At 41.4% G+C, this 27,568-nt stretch overlaps 1 protein-coding gene across 7 annotated transcripts in view; it reads right to left on the bottom strand.

Annotated features, from left to right (window-relative positions):
* CNTN6 (contactin 6) overlaps positions 1-27,568 on the bottom strand; it is a 251,908-nt gene that overhangs the window by 68,100 nt on the left and 156,240 nt on the right. For 3 of the 7 annotated variants that reach the window (XM_019755810.2, XM_019755809.2, XM_074312208.1), the window contains 2 exons: positions 18,682-18,885; positions 16,385-16,487 (listed from right to left, as the gene is read on the bottom strand). The exons of 1 other annotated variant lie outside the window; for it this stretch is intronic. In XM_019755810.2, coding sequence (XP_019611369.2) covers positions 16,385-16,487; positions 18,682-18,885 — 307 coding nt within the window. Of the gene's footprint in view, positions 1-16,379; positions 16,488-18,681; positions 18,886-27,568 lie in introns of those variants that run through there. 3 more of the 7 variants (XM_074312209.1, XM_074312210.1, XM_019755813.2) reach the window with 3 other exon arrangements.

The following is a 27,568-nucleotide window of genomic DNA, read 5'->3' as shown; positions in this document are numbered from 1 at the left end:
TGATGGATCCACCTGAATTAGGAGTACAGGCTCTATGATCCTCAAAAAACATACTCATGTATAGTCTGTCTAAAATAAAAAGGGAAAACAATGATCACATAACAGATAACTTTACATCATACCCCATCTCTTGTTAGAAAGAATTTGGAAAGAGTTCCTTTATTTATAGGACTTTGGCTTAATATCTTATATCTAATATCTTTGGTCTAATATGAGTATCTTTTAAAATAGCAAAAACACATAATATATGAATCTTAATGTGTGTAACCTAAGGGCTGGATCTAGAAATTTGTGGTGTAGAAGACCTGGCTTTGCAGGTATAATATAACGAAATGCAGGCTGTGAATAAAATTACAACAGGAAAATAGTCCCTAAGAAACTAATCATTTATAAAATCAAGTTCCAATCTATTTACATTAACATCTTTCCTTTCCTTCTGTCAAGTCACTGGTCACTCCCTTACAGATTGTCAGATGATCTAAATATTTCTAATCTAAATATATTGTCAATTAATAGTAGTGATAGTTATTTTGCAGTGCTGAATTGTAAATTTTGTTAAAGATGCAGGATTTTTTCAAGTCAACAAAACAAATGGGGGAGAACCGTCAGATCCCATGCCAAGTGGTTGACCACGCTCTGTAGGGTGCGAGGAGTAAGCAGCTGCAGGAGATTGATGGTGACTCAGAGAAGGCGTCTAGTACAAGGAGAAACCTGAAAAAGCCCTAGGAACTTTGTACTGGCAAACAATTCCGATCCTTCCGTGCAAATCAAAGATCTACACTGTGTAGGAAAGCAGCCAGGCTCACACGTAATGTCAGAAAACGTACCCCACATGGATGTGTGATGCCGAATGTCTGTCTCAGAATTAGCATATCGTTACAGATGCAACTTGAATTTTCTTAAAATAGAGTTATTATCATAAATTTAGTTTCTGTGCTTTGAAAAAGCCCTGCCACATACCACACATTGAGGTTGGCATTTTAGGAAAATGGCATATTCCTGACAACAGTTAACCTCAGATAACTGGATTTTTTATTCATTCATTTTATGGGACACCAAACTAGTACAAATAGAAATGAAGTTCTAGAATAAATTTTGTTCACATAGAAGAATCTTCACCAAGTCTGGTGAATTTTACAGTATATGCAGAAACACCCATTTTTTAAAAATACGTGTTGTGCATATGTGAACATATGAAAAGTCACTACTTATGGGTGATGAGGGCATGAATGCTTTTTATTTCCCACTTTCTGTTTATCTCTATTTTCCATTATTTTCCTACACTGAGCATGTATTACCTGTGTAATAAAAGAAAAAATTAACAAAATCTATTTACAAAGAGAAAAATAGAGGTTCTGATACTTGTCTGAATGCAATACCTTTTCTAGTCTCTTTATGACAGTTTCTGAAACTTATGACAAAGACACGAAAGTATCCAACTGAAAAGCTTTTCATCTCAAGCCTTCAGACAAACAATAATTTCAGTAAAGAGTGAGTAATTTTCCCATAGTTATATCATAGTGCTTTGTTTTGATTATGAAGACAGAGGTCAATTTTTAACATAACTAAACATCTAAGTCTCTGAAGCAGTAATAGAAGCTTGCTCTTCAATAATAATGATTGCAATAATATTATAACAAATATACTAATTAATACTAACCACAAACTGCGTGCCAGGTGCTATGCACGTGTATAATGTGCACATATGATTTCACTGACTTTTGCTGGAAATGAGGTGGCAGAGCTGGGGTGTGTTCCCAGGCTGCTTTGCCACAGAAGCTGTGTGTTTAATCTCAAGGCAATACAGATACCACGGCTATTGTAAGACCCTCCAACTAAGTGGGGGAGGGGGGAGAAGAAGAAGTCCCACCAATCTCAGCTATTCTGACTTTCCCCCCACCTGATGGGTGAAACAGCATGTCCTCTGCAGATGCACCTGTCCAGTGGGGGGTGCAGTAGAAAATGTCAGTGTTACCCCCACATACTCCTGATCCCCCGGCCTCCCCAGATTCCACAGCAGGCAGCCCTCCGGCTGCTGTAACTGACTCTGTCTTTGAACTGAGGTGACCACACCTATGGCTTCAGGACAGAGCACACGATTCAGGTCTTCCCCAGGCCACCCAATCAGAGACAACCAGACCCGACACTGGGATACCACTGGGAGAGCTTGTGAAGAGGAAATCTATTCACAGGGCTTTGATCAGACAGGGTAATAAAACTTGGAGTTTCTAGGCAACAATTTCTCCCCAAGTGGAAAAGTACCGTTGAAAGCCAAAGCCAACACAAAGGAAAGAAACTTGGAATTCTTCACACGCAGAGATCAAATTATGCCTGATGCCAAAAATCCCTCTTTGAACATTCCAGTTAGTCAGTAACTCTTTTTGGCGTAAGCCTGTTTGAGTTATATTCCTGTTGCTTCCAACCAAAAGACCTGATGGATAGATTCTGTGTGCTTGGGTTCAAATGCTCATTAGGTTACTTTCCATCTGTGTGATTGAATGATATGCTGTGGTGGATTATTTCTGGATATTATGTTTTATAGTTTAGATACATGAGAATTCTCGAAGCAACTAAACTATCAAAAAATACCCAAATAGTTAAACATTTTTAAATTTAAAAGTCTTATCAAGTGTATTGTGTGGCCACAATTCATGTTAACAAATTTCTAATGGGAGAAAAATCAAGCAGTTTTATAAGTTTTCATAGCTAGCATTTAAATGCTGAGATTTTTGCTCAGATTGGTTCCATCGCTGCTAACTAGGAATGCCATGGTCCTGATTCACACTGGGGATATGAGACAGAGAGAGAATAAATGTAAAACAAAGGTGACAATACTACATGTGCATTTTAATGCAAAGTTCCCATTTCCTCAGGAACTTCTTCTGAAGACACTAAATGAACTGCTTCAGATTTTACACCCTCCCTCTTTCCTGCAGCCATCCCAAACGGACTGCGGGTGGAAAAAGCTGGAATCAACAGAGATGAAATTGTTTCAGCAGTGAGCTTCAGTTTTTAAGTGCAGGTTAATTTTCCCAACATGGACCAGTCTATGTAAATAACTCTAATAATGACAGTATGAACTACTACTAATACAATGAAGAGTGTGGCCCTCACACGGATATTTTAACACACCTGCACAAGCATGGATCTTCTCATTTACAGAATGGAGATTAATAATAGCTCACGATTCCTAGGATTATTGTGAGGATGAGATTACATAACCCTCATGTGTTTAACCTGCTGTCTAGCACATCTTAAACAATATGTCTGAGCTCTAATGATAAAATTAATAAAATACCTTAAGACTGTATGATGTTATCTCAAGAGCAAGAGTCCTTGCTCATATTCACTTCTGCTCTCTGAGAAGCACTCCATCTGACTAGGGCTCAGCGTGGCATGATTTAGAAGTCGCCTGTAGACTGGAATCAGACCTCAGCACAACGAGTCAGTGGCCACAGCAGCGTGGCCATTTCTCCATAGCAGTGGGTTTCCTGCTCGTGGTGCTTAATATGCCACCTGCTAAGCAGGCCTCACCCAGTCACAGAAGTCACATTCCCTCCCTCATCACGAAAGCAGAGATGGCTCAGGTGATACAAGACATGCTTTGCTGGAAAGTACCTTTCTTCTCCATCAGGCTAATCACCTAGGACCACTATGGTAAGAAGAAACGGTATCAGACCGAGTTCTTTGAAGAGGAAAAAGAAATACCGTGGAAGAAACCTGAGTGTTTTTATGAATAGTAATAAGCATTAATTGAGTGCGTACTGTGTACCTGGCACTGTGACTGGTGGCTTCCACGTGTCATCTGAGTTATAGCCTCAGCTGGCAGCTGCTGACAGTCCTAATTACTTCATTGGAATGGTACTCACGTCTGGACAGGTAATCTCCCCCTAAATTATCACCTGCCAACTCTCCCCCACTCAGTCCCAGGACAGGCTAATTTATTGTGATCAACCTTCCAGCCTTTGAGTCACCACCCATTCGATTAGAAGCACCAGTTGACTGTCTCCTGTATCCTCACTTCTCTTTTTAGGATCTACCTACTTCGTCCACACTGATAATGTCAGTGAGGCGACATTCACTGTCAGTTCATTTTACTTTAAAACAAGTGGTCCATTTAAAATGCAAAGTTAACATGTTAATTAATGTGTGAAGAATGTCATGGAGCAATGGGAATCTCTAAGGGGTCTTTAGAGTGGAGACTACTGTCAAATGTCTTGAAACTGTGCCCTTATAAGTTAAGTCAAAATAAATGGCGCCATCATCCTAACTCCAGGTATCACCATTTCTGGCCACATTTTCCCTTCAGCTAAAATCTACCCCCCGCCACTTTTTTTTTTAATCTTCACAAATATGATGTAGAAATAGAGCTTAAATACAAATCTCAATAAAGAAAAGCAACCTGAAGCACGTCTCTCATCCAAAGTTTCCTCACACCACAGACCAGGCATTCAGGGACCTCAGATTTCCAAGGGAGCCGTTTCTTACTCTGTTCCTATTTTCTAAATCAGCTTTGCCTGAAATGTGGCTCCTCACAGCTGTGAAATACTACCAGATAATAAAAGCAAAGTTTTCTTTTCCTTCTTTCTTTCTTCCCCACTCCTCCGTTTCTGTGCTTCTTAAAGAAGCATTGCCATAAATAAGGACGCATACTCCACTCTCTGTCGTTACTGTTTTTACTGAATGAGCGTCCTATTAATTTTATCTGAAGACAGAGAATACATTTGTTAACCATCTGGCCTAGTTCACCCTTAATTGGAAGCTAAATTAAAGCTCTCCACACACTAGTAGGAAGTGTGTTTCAATTCTATACTTTTAGCCATAAATAGAACTTTCATTACTAGCGCTATTTGAGAGAAAGCTTCTATTTCTCGCCTGGATTTCTTAAACCTCATTATGCACAGCTTAAGTCCAGGCCATACCAAGTTTCTAACTAGAAACGAGTACAGAGAACCAGCTTCCTAAGACGCTTATGGTGGGATTATTCTTAACTTGAACCTCATTTCCGAAAATCCTGTCAGTGGATATTTTCAATAGAAGAGAGTGAAGCAGAATAACAAAACCAGCAAAGACAGCCTTTGTTAAATTTTCAGACTGTTCAGCTAGCTGCTTTTATTTCCACAACTTGAAAAATTCATACAAAGAGCCTGGAATATGAGAAGGTCCTCTGGGGGTATGATACGGATAAATTCATGAGTTCTGCAGAAAAGCAATTGCACGGTGTGGAAAGAGGGAGAACACTTTTCTGAGTGGTCTGCAGGTTGGCGTGATCCAGGCCCACTAGTCTGTCTACACCAGCTTTCCCTCAGGGAGGACCCCGATGGCACGGGGGTGTGAGTTTGCTGTTTGACACCACGACGGCTGCAGCCCACGGAAAAGCCACAAATGATTTGTTCACAGCAACAGAAGCAGAATGGCACTTGCCGCAGGGCGAAAACGAGGACGCAGGCAAATTGTGTGTGATGGAATGCAAATGACCTAAGCTCTGAGCCTCAGCTTTCTCTTTACCTTTAGCTGGAGATAACAATGGGAGCCAAAGAGGCTTCCCAGGGACCGGAGAAGGAGGGATCACAGGAGTACACTTTGGAATCTAAAGCGGAAACCAAAAATAAGGCCTACTAAATTGCCTCATGGTCATGATTGTCACATTGAGATTGAAAGGGCCTACTGTCCAAATATTCCCTAGGAATTGTGTTACCATTTTCTACTCCTTTGAACCAAAGTAAAATAAGCACTAATTTACACAGGGACTGTAAACTGGAGCCCCTTATTTCAAGGTGTGGCCGAGCTGAGTAAGATCCTGCCCTTGGCAGCTAATTCACAGCTTGTCCATAATCTTTGTTATTTAAGGCATGTGAGGGAAGACTGTTAAACACAGGTCACTTTGAAAAGAAATCTGGTATTTGAGAATAAACCACTTTCCGTGTAAGAATGCAGGGTTTTGCTGCTCTGGATGCATTTCCCCAGATGGGAAGCACTGACGTATGAGTCAAGGTAACTGACGTGTCCATTGGAGGTCAGTACAGGTCCACATCCTGCGCCACGGGATTTCGGTCCAGGACCTGGGCTCCAGAGCCAGCCGGACAAGCCCCAGCTCAGTGCTGCTGCTGAAATTCCCTACACTCCCTGAGGTCACTGTCTGGATAATGGGAGTAGTGGCCATGGCTTCATAGGCTTGTCAGGGAGAACGGATGACAGAATGCTTGGCACAAAGTAAGTGCTCAGTGAACACCCGCTTCTCCTGCTTCCCTCCCTCTTCCTCCTGGCTCCCCTGGACACTGGACACTTCTCTGCCCATTTCCTCAGCTCATCTCCTGAGAAGCAAGCCAGAATCTGGGGGAACTTTCTGGAATCCACTGTTCAGGCCCACTTGGGATTTTGTTGCCACTTTCTACAAAATGTGCACCACAGCTGAATACCTCAACCACGCGAGTCCTCTGCTGCTGTAGAAAAAAAGTGTCACTTTGGTCAAGGTGGATGGGTCCAGGGGTCTCTGTGCCACCAGATTTGTAGGGTTTAGCCTTAGCTTGGCCAGCAACCATAGATGTTCACATGTAAAGAAATCAGGGAGACCCTGACTATGATATGGTAACATTTAATCATCTAGTGCTAATACACCTAACACTTCACCGAGCAAATGTTCTATGCCGGGCACTGTGCTAAGTGCTGCATTGGAAACACATAACACTGTCATGTGATACTGTCAGGAGACTGTCACTAACTCCCTGGGTGGGTAACATGCCCACTATCACACTGACATTAAAAAAAAAAAAAAAGATTTGAACCACAATCTGTCTTTTCACAAAGGCAGACAGAGCTCTCAACCATTATCCTTGCTCCCCCTGCATGAACAAACCAGCACAAAACAAACCACCCTACTAGGCTTATTAGGGCATGTACTGTGTTTTCAGAAATGCATTTCTCACCGAATGAACTAATGTGTTTTATAACTACAGGTAGAGTTCCTTTTCTCCAAGGGCCAGAAGGTGAAAGCATATATATATATTTTCTTAACATACTGAGATGCTTCCAAATTCCAGTAAAGGGTCTAGAGATGGGTTCCTAGGTCGCCTGGGAAAAAAGGAAGCAAGTAACTTCGTTTCCGTCAGCTCAGTTCCAACTTGGATAAACAATCTTTCTCTCCTGCAACTGCCAATTACTTAAAAAGTAAGAACTGTGGGTCTCCTGAGAAAGGTGGTGACAGACTGGGATGGAAAGGACGAAGTTGCTTCCAGAAGCACATACATTCTTCTTGGATGATTTTAGAGACTTTAAATTAGTTTAATTTTAGAAACAGCGCAGTAAAAACCCAAGTTCCGATTTTGGAAAAGAGAATGAAAGGAATGTATGACATTGCATCAGAGTATGTCTGTAAGATCAAAAGAGGCTCCTGGGTAGGCTGGGTCGCTGCTCTCAGAAAATGGGCCTCTACAGTGCCTCTTGAGGAGGACTTGGCAACACATGTCGGACACCTTAGAATGTCACGTGCCCTTTCCCTGACGATTCTCATTTTCTCACAACATACTGAGAAAGTTCACATGGATGTGGACAAAATATAGCCACAAGAACAGTCATTACCTGGTTATTCATGACAACCAAAAATGGAAACAAAATGAGAGAAAAGGAAACTAAGTTCCCACTAGTAGGAGGCTGGCTTACAAGACACGTTTGAATGCCCCACTGTCATTACAGAAGGGGTACAGGAGTCTATTTAATGACCTGTAGACACATGCATGGTATATATTTTAAATATTGTTTAAAAGCATTGTACAAAAGAATATGCACTGCATTGTAATAATTGTATTAAAATAGAATTAAAAATTGAAAAATATATGCATCAAAGTAGTGAAAGTAGCTATGTTCTCGGAGAGGAAGTAAGTGTGCAGCCAATTTTATTTTCTTCTTTTGGCTTGCCTGTATTTTTGTAATTTCCTTAAATTAATGTTTTTGACTTTTGCAATAGTACAAGAAAAGATAAACCTCACTAAGCATTTTCTGTTATATTTTGTTTTGTTCCATGGTAAGCAAAACTCTATGGAACAATCCCTGCCCTTCAAGCTCTTGTTTCAAATTCAGTCCTAGAACTCTGGTTCTCCTGCTCATGTTTGCTCTATAGAAAGCACTTGAACATTTTCTAATGCCTTCCAGGTACTCCTAGCCCCACTTTGCTTTTGCTCCCCTGTGAGGATGAGTAATGTGCATGCCCCTGGCTTTGGCTTTGGTCTGTTGCTCGGCTCCCACCTTCTCCTTGTATTTTCACTGCACACTTATTCCACTTCTCATGCAAGATTAAGTAAGTTGAAGTATTTGTACTTGAAAACAGGAAACCAAAAGAGAAAATCAGCAAACCAAAATGCTGGTTCTTTGAAAAGATGAACACAATTGACAAGTCTCTAGGCTGGGCTAACCAAGAAAAAAAGGGAGAAGACACACATAACTAATATCAGAAATGAAAAAAGAGTCATTACTACTGATCCTATCGACAGTAAAAATATGAGTTAGATGAAATTAACCAATTCCTTGAAAGATACAAGTTATGTAAATCCTCACAAGGAGAAATAAATGATCTATAACTATTAAAGAAATGTAGTCAATAATTAACAATCTCCCAAAACAGCACCAGGCCCCCTTAGGTTCACTGGTGAATTATTCAAACACTTAGAAAGAAATCATTATCTATAATCTCTCCCAGAAAATAGAAGCAGAAAGAACAATTTCTAATTCCTTCTATGAGGGCAACATTTCTGAATACTAACTTGCGATAGAGATGTTTCGAGAAAGCAAAACTACAGACCACTATGCACATTGACATAGATGGACACATCCTCAGCAAATATTAGCACATAGAATCTAGCAATGCTTAAGAATATTTATACACCACAATCAAATGGCCCTTCTTCCACATGTACAAGACTCATTCAATATTTGTAGATCACTACTCAACAGAAGAACAATCACATAATCATATCAGTTGGTACAGAAATAGCACTTGGAAAATTTCAATACCCAGTGGTAATAAAAAGTCAAAGCATACTAGGAGTAGAGGGAACATCACCCACTTGATAAAGACTGTCTACAAAAAATATGAAGCTGACATCATGCTTGATGGTGAGCAACTGGATGCTTTCACCTTAAGATCAGGAAAAAGGCAAGAGTATCTCTCACCACACTCCTATTCAACATACCATTAGAAACCTTCACTGAGACAGTAATACAAGAACAAGGAAGGAAAAGGTATATAGGTTGCCAGGGAAGAAACAAAACTGTCTTGGTTTACAGATGGTAACGTACAAAATTTCAAAGAACTGACAAAACATAAGTCTAAAACTAATAAATTATTATTGAAATGTTAGAATCCACTAATAAAGCATCCAGCCCTCCTTGGGTATGTGTGTGTGTGTGAGTGTGTGTGTGTGTGTGTGTGTGTGTGTGTGTGTGTGTTAAAGGTTTATGTCTTTCAATTTCTGAAAGATTGGCTTGAAGATTTGACAGTTCTCAGATTTCCATGCATGGTCAACAGAAGGGAATATGCTATGGAGTTTGCAATGCTATTTTATGCCAAGTGATATAATGTCATGATACAATGAAAAGCAATTAGCAAGAACCTCAACATTAGGTTTCAGTGAACACTCCGGGCAAATGGGACAAACCACGTGTTGGAAACATCCCGCTCTGTATCCATTCAATTCAATGAGAGGAGGAAAAACCAAACTGCTTGTTAGACACCCAAATAGGAAATTTTAAGATACCGCTCTGATTTTGTTTAACCAATTGTTAAAGGCCTAAAATGTGCTTTGCTTAAATGAAAAACAAAACAACGCCTGCCGTCCTGAGTACCCTGAGCAACCTTTCTGTGGCATATACTCTGCAGTGATGCCCACACGCGTAAGAATCAAAGCAGACAGCACGTAGCTGCTCTGCCCTGTCTGAAAACTGTGGAACACCGAGGAACATCTTGGTGAGACGTCAGATTTATCCCTCGACATTAATAGCCAAGCTGGGTATCTTTTCCTCCCTAAATTAGAAAAAACAAATAAGATATATACATATGCATAAATCTAGCCCCTGCATGAAGGCTCCAGAGCAAACAGGAACATTCGGTGCTGCTACTAATTTTATTTACACTCCAGATCACTGACAGCAACATTCCTAGGTTAAGAAAAAGAAAGGAAAATATGTTTGGTTCTTTACAAGAGCAGAAGAAGAATGATGAGGGTATTAGTGTAGTTCCCTCACCAGGCGCAAGGCCTGTACTTTCTTCACCGGAGACACAGGTCCATCAGTGGGTCATACTGCATTTGCATAGCACCTACACACAGAGCTTCTCAGGGTTTCTAACGATACAATTAATTTGCAGCTTAGGTCATGAAGAGTCTGCCATGTTAAACAAATGAGAGCAAATGAGAGTTACATCTGTGAGCATGACAGCTTTGAAACCCCAGCGCGGAAAGTGAGATGCGTATCCTAAAAGTCACAGCAGTGAAAGTCGAAGCAGGGCCCTGAACTTTTGTCTCAATTATTCTATCCTCACGTTAGCCTGCGGTGGTTTAAGACGGTCAGAGTCTAAGAAAAACACCCAGCCAGCCTCTCCTGACCTCACTCTTTGTGCCCCCTGCCTGCATGGCTGCAGCTGCCTCCTATGGCGGTTGCTTTGACTGAAACTATGTTTTCTGTGCTCTCTCTAACCATCTACCCCAGGTTTTTATAAGTGGTAGATATTGTCACTGTCACATACAAGCCAGTGTGGTGTGTGCTCCTCCATGGCTCGGACTGATTTTTTTGGCAAGTCTTCTTAGTTTGGATTTTTAAAAGGTTATCAACTTAGAGAAGAGAGTTGTGAACATTTGCAGCACTCAGCAGGGGGTGTATCTCAGCTGTAAACCAGCCTGGGAGGAATGTGGACTCTGGATCAGCTGGAAGGATGCTAGCTCACAGCCCACAGAAGAATCACACAAGTCTGCAGTAACCTAACTCCTATCATTGAAATCCAATGCCTTCAATAAATACACCACATCCCAGCACTCAACAATGCCACATTGATTATGTCTGTAATTCAATCTAAAAGTAATAGATAACCTCAAAAGCATAAAAATGAGAATCATGACTAGGAGGAAAAACAGTCAATAGAAACAGACCCATAGCTGACAGAGATGACAGACTGAGCAAACCACGGCTTTCACATCGCCGGTGGGGTTCCTATTACAGCAGCAGGAAGCACCGCAGGTCTCAGTCAGTAACTAAAGAAGCTCTAGAAAACCCCCAACACCACAGGGAGACAAAAACAGGACAGCAGAGGAAAATGTGACCTTCTGACACCACTGCCACCACAAACAGTAAACAAAGCCTACCTCTTAGCTAAACATAAAACCTCACACTGAAATCTAGTTACCTCAGTTCTTTTTATCTGACACAATGTGTCTAGGTTTCAACAAAAACATACAAGACATGTGGAAAATCACAGTCTGCAGAGACAAAGCAAGCATTGGAACCAGACTCAACTCTGGCAAACCTTTTGGAACTATCAGACTGGGAATTTAAAATTACTCTGATTAACATGCTAAGGGTTCTAATGGAAAAAAAAAACAAAAAAACAAACAAACAACATGCAAGAACAGATGATTCATATAAGCAGAAACAAGGAAATTCTCAGAACCAAAAGAAAATGCTAGGAAAAAAAAATTGTAGTACGATCAGCATGCTTTTGGTGGGCTGACCAGTGGACTGAACATGGCTGAGGAAAGAGTAAGTGAACTAGAAGAACCATCAATAGAAACTTCCCCAACTAAAACACGAAGAGAAAAGGAATCAAGATAAAACAAAAAAGAACAGAATATCCCAGAACTGGGGACAATTATAAATGGTGCAATCAATGTCTAATGGGAATATCACAAGGAGAGCAAAGAGAGAAATGAACAGAAGAAATATTTGAAGTAATAATTGCTGGGAATTTTCCAAAATTAATGACAGCTACCAAACCAAAACACAGACGCAGGAAGCTCAGAGAACATTAAGAGAAATACCAAAATAATGTACACATTTAAGAGCAGGACCATTCCCGTGGATAAAGGCGATATTTCCCTATTTCCTATGTGAGTATACATGTGCTACATTTCACAAATGTTTAATGAAAACCATCAGCACATCAGGAACTACCTTGCATCTTAAACATGAACAACTTAAACAGAAGAGGTGGCCTTGACCTGTCTTGATTATTTTCTCCTTCCTATTCACCTACTCATCTACTGGTTCCCTCCTCTCTCTCTATCTCTCTCTTTCTGCCTCTCTCTGTCTCTCTCTGTCTCTCTCTCTCTCTCTCATCAAAATATATAAAACTTAGCTTAATGAATGTGTAGCTTATAGCACAGAATAGTCAGTAGTTGGTTAGCAAAAGTGCTTAGAAACACTATTAATAAGAAAAGAACTTTGACGCCATTCCTCCTTGAATCAATTAGCTTTTCTCAGTTTTAATTCATCAAACACCTAATCAAGGAGCTCAGTACCTCGGACAGTGAACAAGGAGATTTAAATGGATTTGTACAAAACAGTCCCCTTATTTGGAAAAAAGTAACTAAACCCAAAAGGTCAGAGAACATGGTTTATAATTATCAATCAAGTGTATAAAAACATTTCACAAGAAACCTACACCTACAGGTTTATAATTTAGAAAGCAAGAAGTCTGATGTTATTATCAGATTGTTAATTATACCTATCACATATTTAATTTTCTAGGGCATGTGTTGTTCTTTACGTCTGTTAATTTTGCAAATTTAGAAAAGTTGGTAGGTAGAGTATTTGGTAAATACCAATTTTATAATGGGCTGAAAAGAGTTTTCAGTGTCTTTGCAATGTTTCAACTACAATGCAACTTGTTTTCTGAAAACCACTGGCAACATTACATAAAAACTCATTTTGATAGTAGCTCTCATTTGTATAATAATATCTCCCAAAATACACAAAGCATTTTCACATACATTTTGTTCATTTGAAGATATAAGAAATACATCTTCAATCCAGTAACATAAAACATGTGTCTGGCACAGGCATTTTAGCACTATCACTTGGACTGATGAATGCTTTGGAGTTTCTATTTTAACCTCAAGGAATTCCAATTCCATATTAATGACTTAATTTAATAAACAATATCACAACATTGATTGATTTTATCAGATAAAATATTATGGTGTATATTCCATTAAATCAATGATTTTCTTGACAATTTTCTATGAAGTTCAGTTAAGTAAGTCTCATCATTTTCCCTTTCTTCTTTAATTTTATGTCATGTGCAAATTTTTTTTAAGTATGAACTTAACAATGGATGTATAATTTATCAGTCAAATTTTTTTGACCATACATATCAGATTTACCATTTTGAGAGGTTATTTTAACTACTATTTTTCCAACTAAATTTTCTTGCACCAAATATTGCTAACCCCAATTTTATCTAGAAGTTCAGGTACTCCCACATGTTTTAATAACAAATGTTAGTGTGTGTAGTTTTAGTGATTGTCAGTTTTTAATGTGTTGTTTCCATCACCATGAGGTTAATTAAAAATGAGAGATGGTTTTATTTATTTCTAAATTCTCCATCTGAGAATTCTTGGAAATTTACCTCATATATTCTAAGGCATCCCTCGTCCTGCTTAGACTGCAACCCCACTTCTTCCATATACTTCCAGTGAATTCTAAGAGCACGTACCCATGACCAAATCAAAAGAGTGAGGTCAAGTGATGAATTCTAAACGGGCTGGTCAAAATTTCCTGACTCTGCCTTTTTCCTTTCTTCCACGCCTTACTTTTACAGCAAGCTGGGTCAAAAAGTGGTGCAGATCTATAGCAATATCTTGAGTGTCATAAATGTCCCCCCAAATGCAGGCTAAATTATTACTTATCACTCATCTGTTTTAATATACTGTGTTTCCCCAAAAATAAGACCTAACTGGAAAATAAGCCCTAGTATGATTTTTCAGGTTGACATCCCCTGAACATAAGCCCCAATGTGTCTTTTGGAGCAAAAATTGATATAAGAACCGGTCTTATTTTGGAGGAAACATGGCACGTGTGTGTAGAGAGAGAGAGGGTGGGGCAGAGAGAGATCCAGGTGTTACTCTTTCAAATTTTCTGTAGGTTTGAATTTTTTAGAAGTGAAGTGCAGAAATGAATAAAACTAAGAAATCTGATACGTGAGCAATTCAAAGACTATTTTGATCAACTAACTTTTCTCCTCGTCTGCTCCTCTTTTCTACTTCAGACAGACCCCACTTGCTGCTTCCTCGGTTGTGTCGTCATCAATACTGAGGCAGAAGGAAAATAAACAGGCCTAAGAGATACAAGAATTCCTAGATGCTCTGAGATAACGATTTCTGGTTGGACCATCCTCACTAACACACACACTGGTTACACACAGAGAGAATGGGATTGCACTTCGCGTTCAGAATAATTCAACGTTACTGCCAAGTGCCGGCCCAGTGCTGACTGTGTTTTACATGTATTCCCACTCTGGTCTTCAGAACACTCACAGGAGGCAGGTGGCACCGCAACGCCTTTCCGATGAGAATATGGAAATTATGTTACAGAGGACAGAAAGCATGTTTGCGCACAGTCAGACAACTCCTGAGAAATTTGGGATTCAGTCTGCTACCGCTGACTTTCAGAGCAGTTATCTGAACCACTTACTCAAAGTTTCTAAGTTCAGAACTTAAAATCAGAGGGACTTGTTTGATTGCCCTCATCTTCCTCACAGAAGCGTGAAACAACAGATTATTCACCCAGTCGAAACCTCAGTTTTCTCGTATGTAGTAAAAATATGATATTCCCCATACAATGATGATGATGTCATATAAATTATTAGTTATAAATGTTTAACAAATAAAATTTATTTACGTGAGATTCTCGAGAACTAGCCTCAACAATTTTCAGTTATTACGCAAGAGTATTTCTTAAATTTCAGGAATTCTTTACTTCCTGATGCCAAGTATGTTAGAGTGAGCTATTGCTATTCTTTTCAGATTCTGCCTTTCGTCAGCTTTCTTTTTAAATAAATCATCTAACTCTCCAAGCATTTCGCTGACAAACGTTTTATTTTTTTTTGTAAACTTTAATTTTTGAGAAAGTTTGAAAATGGTCCAAGTCCATCATTTCTTAAAAGGCAGGCAAACAAATAAAAACTGTGACATAAAGTCCCTGTATGTCACTTCTTTATGAATAATTTAATCAATCAATAATTATTGGACAAATACTATAGGACCAGCACTGTATGAAAGTAAAGTATGGTCTCTTAAATACATGAAAAATAAATAACCTGAAAATTTGAATTTAAAGAGCTACAAGATTTCATATATAGAAAGGAACCTAAGAGATTTCATAACCAGCACTATTTACTTAAAAACAAGATGGAGACTTTAAAGGACCTTTCCCACAGTTTGGACTGTAATCGGTATTTATAAATGCGATGACCAAATTAGGACTAGACTCTCGATTTAAAGGTATCCCTCAAAAACAGTGCGAGTCAAGTCTCTTACTATCCCAAGTATGTTCTACAGACAAGAAGAATCAGTGCTGCCTGAGAGCTTGTTAGAAAAGGAGAAAGCAGACCTCAGCCAAGGCCTCCAGAATCTCAGTGTAACCATGTGCCCCGGTGGTTCACACACACACTTGTGTTTAAATATGGGTCACCCCAATTAATTCAATAAATAAAAATAAATTAAAAAAAAGAAAAAATGGCAGATCAAGTATACGCATATCTATCTCTATGTTATTTGGGTACCGGTGTTCACAGCCTTAATAATGAAGTTTGAACAGCCACCAAAGGTAAAGAGGTGTCCGAATAACATGTGCAAAAAATGCAGACATTTGGCTGACAGGCATTCAGATCTGTAGGCTAATATGCATCTATCTGACAAAACAAAACGCCTTCTCTGTCAGGGCTGGTTCGGCTCTGTTCTGAGTACCCACCATGAACACAGCCTCTAGTTGGTCTTACTGGAATGACTACCAGGGCAGGTTTTTCATGTACAGTTATCGCTGGTTAATTAAGCAAGGAGACACCACGGGCGCTGTCTCTGGGCCTACGATGCAACGGCGTGAAGGGTACATGGAAGGTTAGAGACATGCCCACGTCTTCCACGAGCACTTTTCCTGTGCAGTGTGCCGCCTCATTGGGTGTCATCATGCTCACACTAGAGGAAATGCCAGCACATTTCGGGGAGAGTAGCAACCCCGATCATTTTCAGAGTATTAAGTACGTGTGTTTAAATTCCAATCAGAAAATTCCACGTTTTCTCAGCATTTGACATGTACCTTAAAGCAATGTTTCAATAACAAAAAGTTGTTTGTTTTTTTTTAAATTAAAACACCAGGTAAAAACAACAAAATAAAACAACCTTACTTTCCAAGGGCAAAGCATTCCAGTTTTACAGATGAATCCTTTGCAGCTTGTATAGTTTCAGGAAAACGCACTTCAATCTTTGGCTCATATTCCCCCATCACACCTGTTAAACATCAAAAGAGCTCGCAGGATTTCTGGAGAAGAGAACTTTTCTATGAAGCAAATGTTTCATTAACCAAAATCGGACTCTTCTGTCCTTCAATTCACAATGTTTTTGTATCCTTTAATGAGCAACAGAGAGCAAGGACATGTCCTGATGCTGTTTAAGGAACCTGTCATTTCCCGTCTCCCTTGAAACATAAATATCAAAGTGTCAGGACAGAGGCGTCCGTCAGCATCAGAAGGAGAATGAGGGTCACCAATTAAAACCTGAGCACCCCTAGATTCTGAGATTCTTCTGAGTTAACAGAAACGTTTCTAGAGACATCCAGATCTGTTACCCTTCATGGACTTACAGGGTCAGATCAGTTCAGGAAAAAAGAAATTTTCCGTTAACACCGTCAGAGGTCTGATGCAGCACCTGCTACTTAATGCAAAATATCCGTGTTTCTGCAACCAAACCTATGAGGTCATCACACTAATTGGGATAAAGACCTCAATATTCTTACGCCACTTTATTAAGATTTTACTGCTAAATGAGTTTGCCATGCACGTGTACCAAACGTTTTTGTTTTTATAGTTTTATAATGCCCAATCAGAAATTGTGGCTATGGGCTAAGACAAGAATAAGACAGTGGTCTAATACATTGTACGTATGCTCTGCACCAGAGGAATTGGGACAGAAATATGCCTCTCGCTGGTCCCATTAGCTTCATTAATTTAACCAGTGACAAGTCAAGATTCTTCAAATTTTTGATTATGTTTTTACTTATACACCAGACACCAGAGTAACGTATTCCTACTGGTGGCAAGTTATTGGTGGCCAGTTCAATTGCACAAAAGGTAGAAATCACAAAATACATATAACAGAAATGCTTCATTTTTAAGACCTTGATCATTCTGATCATTCAAAAAGGCCTTGGTTGAGGAGGTAGAGCGTACTACCGTGTTCAACCAAATCGGTAGGCTTTGTATTTCCCATTTTCCTGACATCGGGCATTTCTTGAGTGACTACTTTTAGAAGAGCTTTGAATTTTTAAATATTATGTACAATACTCTGATCTATTGTTACCATAAATGTGTGGGAGGGAATAGAGGGGACGGAAGGATAAAGGAATTAAGAAGGGGAGAAGCAGAAAATAAGAGAAAACAGAAAAAAGTGGAAATATGGTAGAATGTTTCTGCATGTTATTGGCTGATGAGCTCTTCCCATCACGAACAGAGAGCTCACTGAAGCGGAGAAATCAGACTTAGAAATGAATCTTATGGTTGCTGAACTCCAAATTAAGAGCCTGCAAACATGGTTGGGTGGTTCGTGACTACAAAAGCTCTGCCCTAGGAACGCCCTGTATGGAACAAATGCTGGGTTCCATGAGCCATTGCTAGCACTATGCTCCCGCTTTGCTTCAACTCCTTAGGGACAAGAGACTCTCTGAGGGACTCATTCAAGTCCAGAATCTGATTAAAAGGGCATTGGCGGACTTTTTGCCTTTACATTTCTCACTGTGACTGTTTAATTAAAGAACCCACTAGAGGGTTTTTCTACTTCGATGACTTCCTTAGGTTTTCTATTCTCTAAATCCTGGACCAGCTATGACGTGACTAAGCTACAGAACTCATCAGAGACCAATCTGGAGTATGTTTCTTGGAGGAATATAGTCAGTATGAATCGTGTTTCATTCCTCTTTGTGATGCTTCTAATTAAGGTTGGCTCGCTTTTCTTTCCTTGGATGTGATTTCCATTTTGCCAGCCAGGTAAGTAAAGGGTGAACAAAAAAGACAAATGTGGAAAAGAAAGGCATTAAAGAGAAGCTGCATCACGTGTTCATTGAAAATATATAATTCAATGAAGAAGTTTGGCAGCACCCACACGTGCACACACACATGCCTACTCCCCCAAATGTCATTTTGTTTGTTTTTGCTTTTTTACAAAATGACTCCTTAAGCAATCAAAAGAGGATCTATCCCAACGCCAGGGAAGGGATGGCATAGTATCCCCAGAATCATGTATACTGGACCACGTGGGGGAATTACAGAATTTTCTGTTATCTTTTTGATAATACCTGATTTCCATTGTATTTGTGACTCATAGGTGACATGGCTCCACTGAACCAGAGGGAAGCAGGAAGCCTTACTGACCTCTCCAGGTCCTTAGAGCCACGGACATAGCACATCCCCAAGACAACTTGGCGTCTTACCATCAGGGCGCTGCACTAATGGCGTGGGTGGCCCTTGAACGCTTCTCTGGGCCTCCTTGTTGGTTACAAAGCAAGTGTAGTTGCCGACATCTGATGGTTCCACTTTGGCAATGTACAAGTTTCCTGTGTCCTGGGATACAAACCGCCTGTTGTCCTCCTGGACATACAAAGGGTTATCATTGAAGGTCCATGCATAAGATAAAGCTGGAAAACAGGGGAAAAAAGTATCATCCTTCCTAGATTCATCCTTGACTGAGAGTTCTGTGCCCCATGTATTCACAATTAGAATATGATTGTGTCCCTCTGTGTCCCGCTTAGGTGTGCTGTCCTGGTGTCATTGTAATACTCTCTTATATTCTAATAGATCCCAATTTGAATGATAAATTATGTGGCATCCTGCCCACGATGTCCAAAGGCAAACATAGGAAGTGTGGCTGGTGGGGCGACAGATGCTGTTTGATTCTTAATGTAATGAAAACGCTGGTCTAAGCTCTAGAGCTATAGCACCAGCTGATTTATAAAGTAATGAGCTCGCCATCATTAGAGATGGCCAAGCAGAAGATGGATGAGCATTGCTTCACATGTCACAAAGAAGATTTATTTTTGCAATGGATGGGAGGTTAAATCTGTGTTTCTGTGAATGGTCCACTCCACCCTCTGCATTCCTTTGATCTCGCATTCCTTTGATGCTTTTAGATCAAGTATGCATGAATGCAATTCGCTTCTCGTTTTTGAAAATATGCTTTGACGTTCTTGTCCCATTCCTGGATATTGAACCTTTGTTTTTTTTTGCAAGTGTCTCCTGGGACCTCATCACTTCATGCTGTCTCTTGCTTCTAAGGTTCTTTACTGATGTCTTTTGCTGACTCACTTCTAAGCTTGCTGTTCTGGCTCCACCAAAGAGGTGCTCACAGGGTTTTGTTTGAAACCAGGGGGCTGTGTAGATAGGAAATTTTTCTTCTCTATAAAGAGGACGGAAAATATAATTCACACCCCCTATTCTCAGTGACTCCTCATCTTTTTGAACTTTTGTGGAACAAAGACCATTTTGAGCAAACTTCCTGGGCCATGTCTCAGCTTAGGACTCTTCACTCAACATGTGTTTGGGGAGCGGAATGGATGTTGGCTCTCCAAACGCCGAGGTAACCCCTTCCACTTAACAGAGATGATAGGTTTCCACCTGTGCCCCCAAAATCTTTGTTTTCTTTACACTGTAATCCTGGGGTCTGAGAATGTAATTTCCATCCCTCCCTTGGTGAATTCAGTTCTACCTTACCGGCTAAAACTTTTCAGTCTATTCCTATATGTGGCATATGCTTCTTCAATAAGGGAACGTCTATTAGGTGGGTGCAAAAGTAATTGTGGTTTAAAAGGTCAAAAAAGTTGCAAAAACCGCCAATTACTTTTGCACCAACCAAATAGAAGCTGCTAGAAGAATGTGGTCTGAAAATAGGAAAGATTCCATACAGACATAAAAAAATTAAGAAGCTCTTTCATTTCAGATCTGCTACACCATCCCAGTGATTTGCTTTGTGAGGCCACCTGGCCATGGCTAACACGCCTGTAAGACATGACAGGTACTGGAGGTCGGAGCAGAAAGGTAATCCCCCGATTCAGGCTGTCGACGCGCAGAAGGGGTAGGACTTGATGCCAAGCCCTTGGCTGTTCCCCTCACACTGCCTTTCTTCTCTTCTGGGTCTTCTTCTTCTAGGTTGATGCTCGTCAGCTGCCCTTCGTCGCCCTTGGACTTCCTTGCAAACCCCCAGCTCCCTGCACATCCAAGCCATTCCTTCCCCATCAACACTGCCTGCCCTGAGGACAATTTCCTCAGACTCTTACAGAATCAAGTCATTTGAAACTACTCCAACCTGTTTATATTAGCAGAGAGTAGAACACATTTGTGCAACCTCGAAGATGTACTTCTTCTCTCCAAGACGGCCTCTCTGGAGCAGAGATTTTAAAACCTGAGTGCACGTCAGCATGACCAGGAGGACTTGGTAAAGCAGAAACTTCCGGGTCCACCCTCAGAGTCTCCTCAGTGGGTCTGGGAGGAGCCAGAGAATCTGCATTGCTCACAGGTTCCCAGGTGACGCAGATTCGGGGGGGGGGGGGGCTCAGATCCCCACAGAAAACTGCTGATATCAATGGTAAAACTCAGTCTCCTCTGCATGATCACACCTGGAAGGGAAGTGCCCGGATTTTCACAGAATGGAGGCCGCCCCTTGGACGTTTGCTTTTGGGTAGCGTTGGAGCCTGTTCAGAGTCATGGGAGGCCTGGGGTGGAAGGAGCCTGAGAGATCGTCTAGCCCACCTCCTCATTTCCAGGTGAACAGGCAGAGGGGAAGGTGGCAGGAGCTGTTGTACTGGAACCCAGGTGCCCTCTGGGCTCCGCTGTGAATAATGGGTGGAGACGCTGGTCCACCTGCCGGCTGGTCCTGTCATGGGGCTTCCTTCTTGCCATGGCTGCCTCTCCCTCTCATCCAAACAGCCAGCCTGCAGTGGGGCCTTTATCTATTTTGCTTCATCGTCAACCACTGTGTGCTTAATTTGTATATTTTTTAATGGGGAAAGAAAAAAAACACCCTGCAAATTGGAAGTTTAAAATCCTTCCCATTTGGCTTTTCTTAATTAAATGTATTATTCATGAGCTGCATAAGTGGAAACCATTGAATTTTTAAATATTTCCCCACCATCTATGACATTTATCTGTTATTAATAATTGTGATGCATTTCCCGGTGATGACTCAGCAGTGTCATTAGAGCAGAACGGTAATTGGTCCTTCCTGAAGCACTGCCCGCAGTTCCCGAAACACCACCCCCCAAGATTTTATTATTATTCGAAATGGCAGATCTGCAGTAAGAGGGCGATCTGCTGCTCTCTCAAGCATGCAACAAATCCTATTTCCCCAGAGCACGATTATGTTTTGACATCTTTTACAGCCTTACATCTCGTACTGCAATATTTAAAATACAAATACAAAAGATATGTGCAATTATACCCATTATATGGGATGTAATTTTTATTGCAGGGGGGCATTTCCTGTGAAAGAGACCAATAATGGTAAGCACTGACACGGAGAACTTGCATTAGCTCTCAAGAACGGATATCAAAGTTGGTAGCATGGTTTTTGTGGTAGGAAATAAATGAGTAGAATAAAGAATTTGAAGCATAGTGCTCGGATTTAGGAGATAAATCCCCCCTTTGGAATGTTCCAGAATGAGTACACTTTACTGCAAGCCTTGTGCAGTGCTCCAGGGTTAACTGTGACTGGCTCTTTGGTGGTAAATCATGCTTCTGCTAGCGCAGTGGCAAAGACCTAACCCAAGAAAAATAATTCCTCTTCTGGGTTGGCGTCGTCAACATCAGCGCTAAGCTGGTTTATGATGCAAGTCAGAAAACAGCCGGCACCTCCACCACCTTCACCACCACGCCAACCTGGGTTCCGTTTGTTCCACAACTATTGCTGGACCGCTTGGGTTTTGTTCGATCCCTTCTGGCTTACACAGCCTCTGGCTGGAATCGTGGAGATGGCTGCCTTTGTGGCCTCCAAGGAACCACAGAGTAAAGATGTCTGCACCCCTGCTCTCGCTAGGTTCCAAGGACTCTCGGACGCACTGTGCCCTGGCCAAACCACCTGACAAGAGAGAAGACACAGCCAGCTTCGGAGAGAAGTGCTAGAAACCTCTGATTCTAAGGAAGAAAGGGCCAGGCCTGGAAGGCAAACACACAAGCACGGACGTTCCCTTTTCCCTGCTCAGGTCCCATCATAGTGAGTGAGCACAACACAGTGAAGGTGAGACATGGCCTAGCCAGTGCTGCTGACCCAGGGAGACCTGCCTGCCAGCAGATACCGGACGGCATTCTTCACGTTTTCAGTTGGGAGATGGAGGGCTTATGGCATCGCGTGGGAAGGGGCCCGAGATGCAGCTAACCATCCTAAAAGTGTATGGGACAGTCCCCACAACAAGAGTCACCTTCGCTAAACTGTCAGTTGTGCTGACGTGGAGAAACCCTGGGCTTCAAGAATGGTAACAGGAGAGAACATGAGAGCTGGTTAATGTGCTGGAGAGTTAGGAAAACATTCTTGCTGGGAGTCAATGAGATTCCGACACTGGAGACAGAGGGTGCAGAGCTTGGGACCCAGAGAAAGTGGCTCAGGGACTGTTGTCAGCTACATGCAGTGGGAGAGCCATCGTCTTTCCAGGTCTAACAGTAGACATGAGTTTTAGCAAATTAATCTCTCTCTCTCTGGGTGGTGGTTACATGTTCTCTAATAGAGGTAAGAACACTCGCTATTTATTTCCTTGTATACTTCATTTAGCAATTAAGTGTCTGCTGTGGACCAGACGATGCCAGACAAAATTAGGCAGCAGAACAAACAAATGAAGCAGTGTTTAGACAGGATCACCTTGAACTGCAGACATATGATCTCGGTCAACTTAACACTAACCTCTTTGACCGAGTTACGAATTGGTGCAAAGGAGACTTTTCCTGGAAAGTGCTGCATGAGCTGAGGCACAGCAAACACTGAGTTGAGCATCCAGGCTGTAGAGGGCAAGCACAGGGCATTAAATTCTACCTTTAGGGGCGACTTCCAGACTCAGTTCGCCAAAGCAGACCTGTCTCCCTAGACATGGACATGCAGCTGCCTACTCAAATCTCACAGACATCGGAAAGTTAACATGTCTCATAAAAAGCTCCTGACTTCCCCCAGCACGAAACTCACAGCCTCTTTACTGGGTTCACCCCAGTGAATGGCTGAGCCCGAAAACCCTGGAGTTACTCCTGTCTTTCTCTTGCAATCTATTTCCATCTTTCAGAAAATGAATTCAGCTCTTCCTCTGATATGTATACTGAAGACGGCTACTTATCCACCTGTCCACTGCTGTCATCCCAGTTCAGCCAGGTTTATCTCTCACCCGAACGCTGGCGCCACCTTGTAACTACTGATATTCTTGCTGCTTTAGGGTCTGTCCTCCAGAATAAACTTTACAACTGAAAGTCAGACAAAGCACATCACTCCTATGTTCAACTCCTTACAATGTGTTCTAATCTCACTCGCAGAAAAATCCAAAGGCTCTAAAATATCTTGAAAGTGGTGCTTACATCCTGACCTTCTCCTCCTTGCTAACTGGTTTTCATCCACAGCGGCCTCACTGCTGTTCTGCCCACATGCCAGACACAGTTCCAACCACAGGACCTTTGCACATGCTGTTCCCTCTGCCTGGACTGCACTGACTCACTGTCACTCTCTCACTCCTGCAGTTCTCTTTTCCAGTGCCAATGAGGCCTTCTTGGTCCTCTGAGTATGCAATGGCAATGTCCCCCACTCCCTATCCCCTTTTCTCCCTAGCTTTCATCACCATCTGTCACACTTCTGCTTTTAAAATTATAGTTGTTTATTATAAGACTCATGGAGCTAAGGACTCTGTTGCTTTGTTTGCCACTATATTCTTAAAAGTCGGTCAAATGAGTGGCATGTAGTAAGAACACAAACCTATTTGTTGACTGCATATATAGTACAAGTCATTGTCATAATTATCATTATTACACCCACAGGCTACTGTTGGGCCTATCTGCCTTTCACACGTTCAACAGCCCCCGGGGGACACTGTCACTGTGACCACTAAGACAGCACCACTGTCATTTACTCAAGAAGCAGCAAAACAACAACAACCTGACTGGCAGGAAAGGAATATGAAAATTTAGCACTTCTTCTCAACATAGTTTCCCTCAGTATTTTACGACACAATTTTGCGCCTGTCCTGGGAGAGGAGGGAGGAGAAAGGAAACTGGAGTCTCATTGGGAATGAAGCGTTTCAGTCAGAGGTGCACTGTCGCCATCTCTACTTTCTTCCCACAGAACTTTTCGTAAAACTTCCATTTCTCTGAAATATTTGGAGTGGTGTTTTTTTGGGAAGACAAACACGAGGTGTGAGCCGGGATCTGCTGGCACCAATCCGGTCACGTTCACGGAGCTTGTCTCTGGGGAGGAAACTGGATGAAGGATACACTTCTGTGCTCAGAGTATAGGGAACGGTTCCTGTTTTTGCCTCCAAATAGCACATTTCTAGGAGATAAAGCAAAATGTGCCAGTTTTGCATGCTGGTATTATTGCCAAGTTTCCCTTTCTTTTTCACTGTGCCTACCTTTCCCCTAGAATAACCTGTATCTATAAATCGTCCCTGCCCAGAAAAATGGCACATCTGCATTTGTGGTTCCCTTAAAAAGGGTAGGAAGCGGCCACGTGCGGGCCTAGCCTCCTTCAGTCTGTACAGAAGAAAGACCATCCTGTTTGGTTGCTTTATGTGGATTACGCTTTCATTGATTTGTGACCAATCATTTACATGGGAAATCCACCAACACATTTTTTTCTTTGATTCTGGTCTTGGAGCCATTCTTTGCTGGGTAAATTTAGAGGATTCAGCCAAGTTGAGCATTTTTCTTACTCTCCTATAGGTTGTTTTTTTTGTTGTTGTTGTTGTTGTTTTTTTAAATAAAACCCACTGGAATGTATTTGGTAGGTCTATCTCATTAGGAAATATTTTGCAAGTTTTTTTTTGTGTGTGTGTGAATATGTTAGAGAGAAAGCATAAAGAACTCAGATATTCTGATATCAAGTTTAACAGGATTTCTTTCTTGTTGCTGAGACTCACTGTTGCTGATTAGGTGCATAGAGAAAGGCAACAGAACCAAACTGTCCAAAAAATGATGTAAACATTTCAGTCTCGACGTCCCTCTATCACTGTGACGTTGGCACCACTCTTCTTTATGAGAAGCTGTATTAATACTTTCAGTGAGTCTCTGATTTTCACATAGCGGATTCAAAAGCCATTTGGCATGCCCAACATTTGCTCCATCCCGCCCTACTAATGCCATCTGCCCCAATTAATATACTTCTAGGGCATGTCTGGGACTGCCAAATATGCGAGCAAATATGGAGCCTTTAGCGAGATGGAATAGAAGAAGTAAAATTTTGGAAAGCATACTGTGTGGTTGACAGAATTCTAAAATGGCATCCATCGTCCCCTACCCTCCATCTCAGTCTGGTGGGAGTTATGAATATGGTGAGACATCACCCCCATGATTAGAAGGCACAGCTGACTTGAAGAAAGCGGCTTTATCTTCGATGGAGCTGACTGAGTCAGGGGAGCCCTCACAGGATGGCGAGAGAGCCGTGAAGCGTTCGAGGGGACTGATGTGAAGGAGTGTCTATTGCTGGCTTTGAGATGGGAGGGCACATGTGGCAAGACGTGTGGGCAGCTCTAGACACTGAGAGTGGCTCCCCACAGCTGGCCAGCAGGAAAGGGGTACCTTTGTCCTACAACTACGAGGGACAAAATTCAGCCAAACTCTGCATAGGCTTAGACATGGACTCTTCCTCGGAGTTTCCAGAACAGAACGCCATCTAGTCATGGTCTTGATCGTATTCTATGTTAAGCACCTGAGCACAGAGCCCGGCTACACCACTCTTTGGCTTCTGACCTATAGACCTATGTTCTACTAAATGGGCACTGCTTGTAGTTTTAGGTAGTTTGTTACACAGTAATGGAAAACTCCGTCCGTCCGTCCGTCCGTCCATCCGTCCATCCATCCATCCATCCATCCATCTGTCCTAAACCTACCTACTTGCTAAACCAAGGACAAATCCCAGACATAGACTAAAAATGTCTTTGTCTGTCTCTGGAGCTGGCTCACTGTAAACCAGCCACCCACTAATCTGATTTAAAGGTTGTCCAACCACTGTTTCTCTTCTTCCTTGAAGTCTTTCCTGGCACAATGCACCTTCATAAGAAGGTGACACAGGAAAAGGAAGAACAAGGAACTGTTTTAAATGAGCCCCTTAAAGGCTCTTAGCGAACCTGGAGATGTAAGAGCGTTGAAACTGACAAGCAACCTGAGGTTTAAGCCCGAACTGCAGAGTCTTCTCTCCACAGACATTCTTGGAAGTCAGAAAGTCCTGCGTTGGAATCTTGGCTTTATTCACTAACTGAAAACCGACTTACTTAGTTTACTTAGTTTACCTGAGTCTCAGTTTCCTCATTTTAAAATTTTTATTCTTAATTATTGGGATAGAGGGAATGGCAAAAAAATGCATGCTCATGGTAGCGATTCAATAATTGGTAGCTATTATTATTATTATGAATACTTTCTCCTTCTAACTACTTGATGAGCATTTGTAGAATGGATCAAAAGGTATCTGCCAATATTCAGTTTTGATCTGGGAGAGCTGTGAAGAACAAAGAACATCTTCTGGCACTCCTGCCTTAAAGACGAGGAAACCCAGGGCACACCCTCGAGCTCCTAGCATGAAGCTTCTTGTAAATCTGCTGGTGAAGTCTATATCGACAAGTACACTTGGAATCCAGCTGCAACTTAACAGACAACACGCTAGAATTTGGTATCAGGAAAGCCGGTATAACGTGCATGTCACAGGGATTAGCTATTCCATTTCAACGGTCTTCATTTAAGGCCACGTGTGCCTCTCAGTGACTTGATCTCATGGCATTAAGCTGAGAGGCTCATTATAAAGAGGTCCTTTCCTGCTTGGAAAGACCAGCATATTCTTTAGCGTAGTCAGGGAAAGCTTCTCCCATGTGGCTGCCTTTTTAAAATATGACACTCATTTACAAATATGTTACATTTTTGTTTGCCCTATTTAGAATAAATAAAGTTGAAAACAGTCCTCAGTTCTGTCAAGACTCTGACCAATGTCGGGACATGAAATGACGCAGACTGACTGCACAAACAGACGTGATTTTGCATGCCTTGTCACCTTAGATTATGGTGCTGGAAAATAATTTTCCTGTAGGTAGACAATAAATACCAGCAAATTGTTGCATGCTCTGGAATAACATAATTTTACCTCAGATAGCCTTGAACGTA

Source organism: Rhinolophus sinicus, linkage group LG10 (genome assembly GCF_036562045.2).
Source record: "Rhinolophus sinicus isolate RSC01 linkage group LG10, ASM3656204v1, whole genome shotgun sequence".
In the NCBI taxonomy this organism is placed as follows: domain Eukaryota; kingdom Metazoa; phylum Chordata; class Mammalia; order Chiroptera; family Rhinolophidae; genus Rhinolophus; species Rhinolophus sinicus.
Note: the sequence above shows the minus strand (reverse complement) of the source record. Positions and strands in the feature narration are given on the sequence as shown.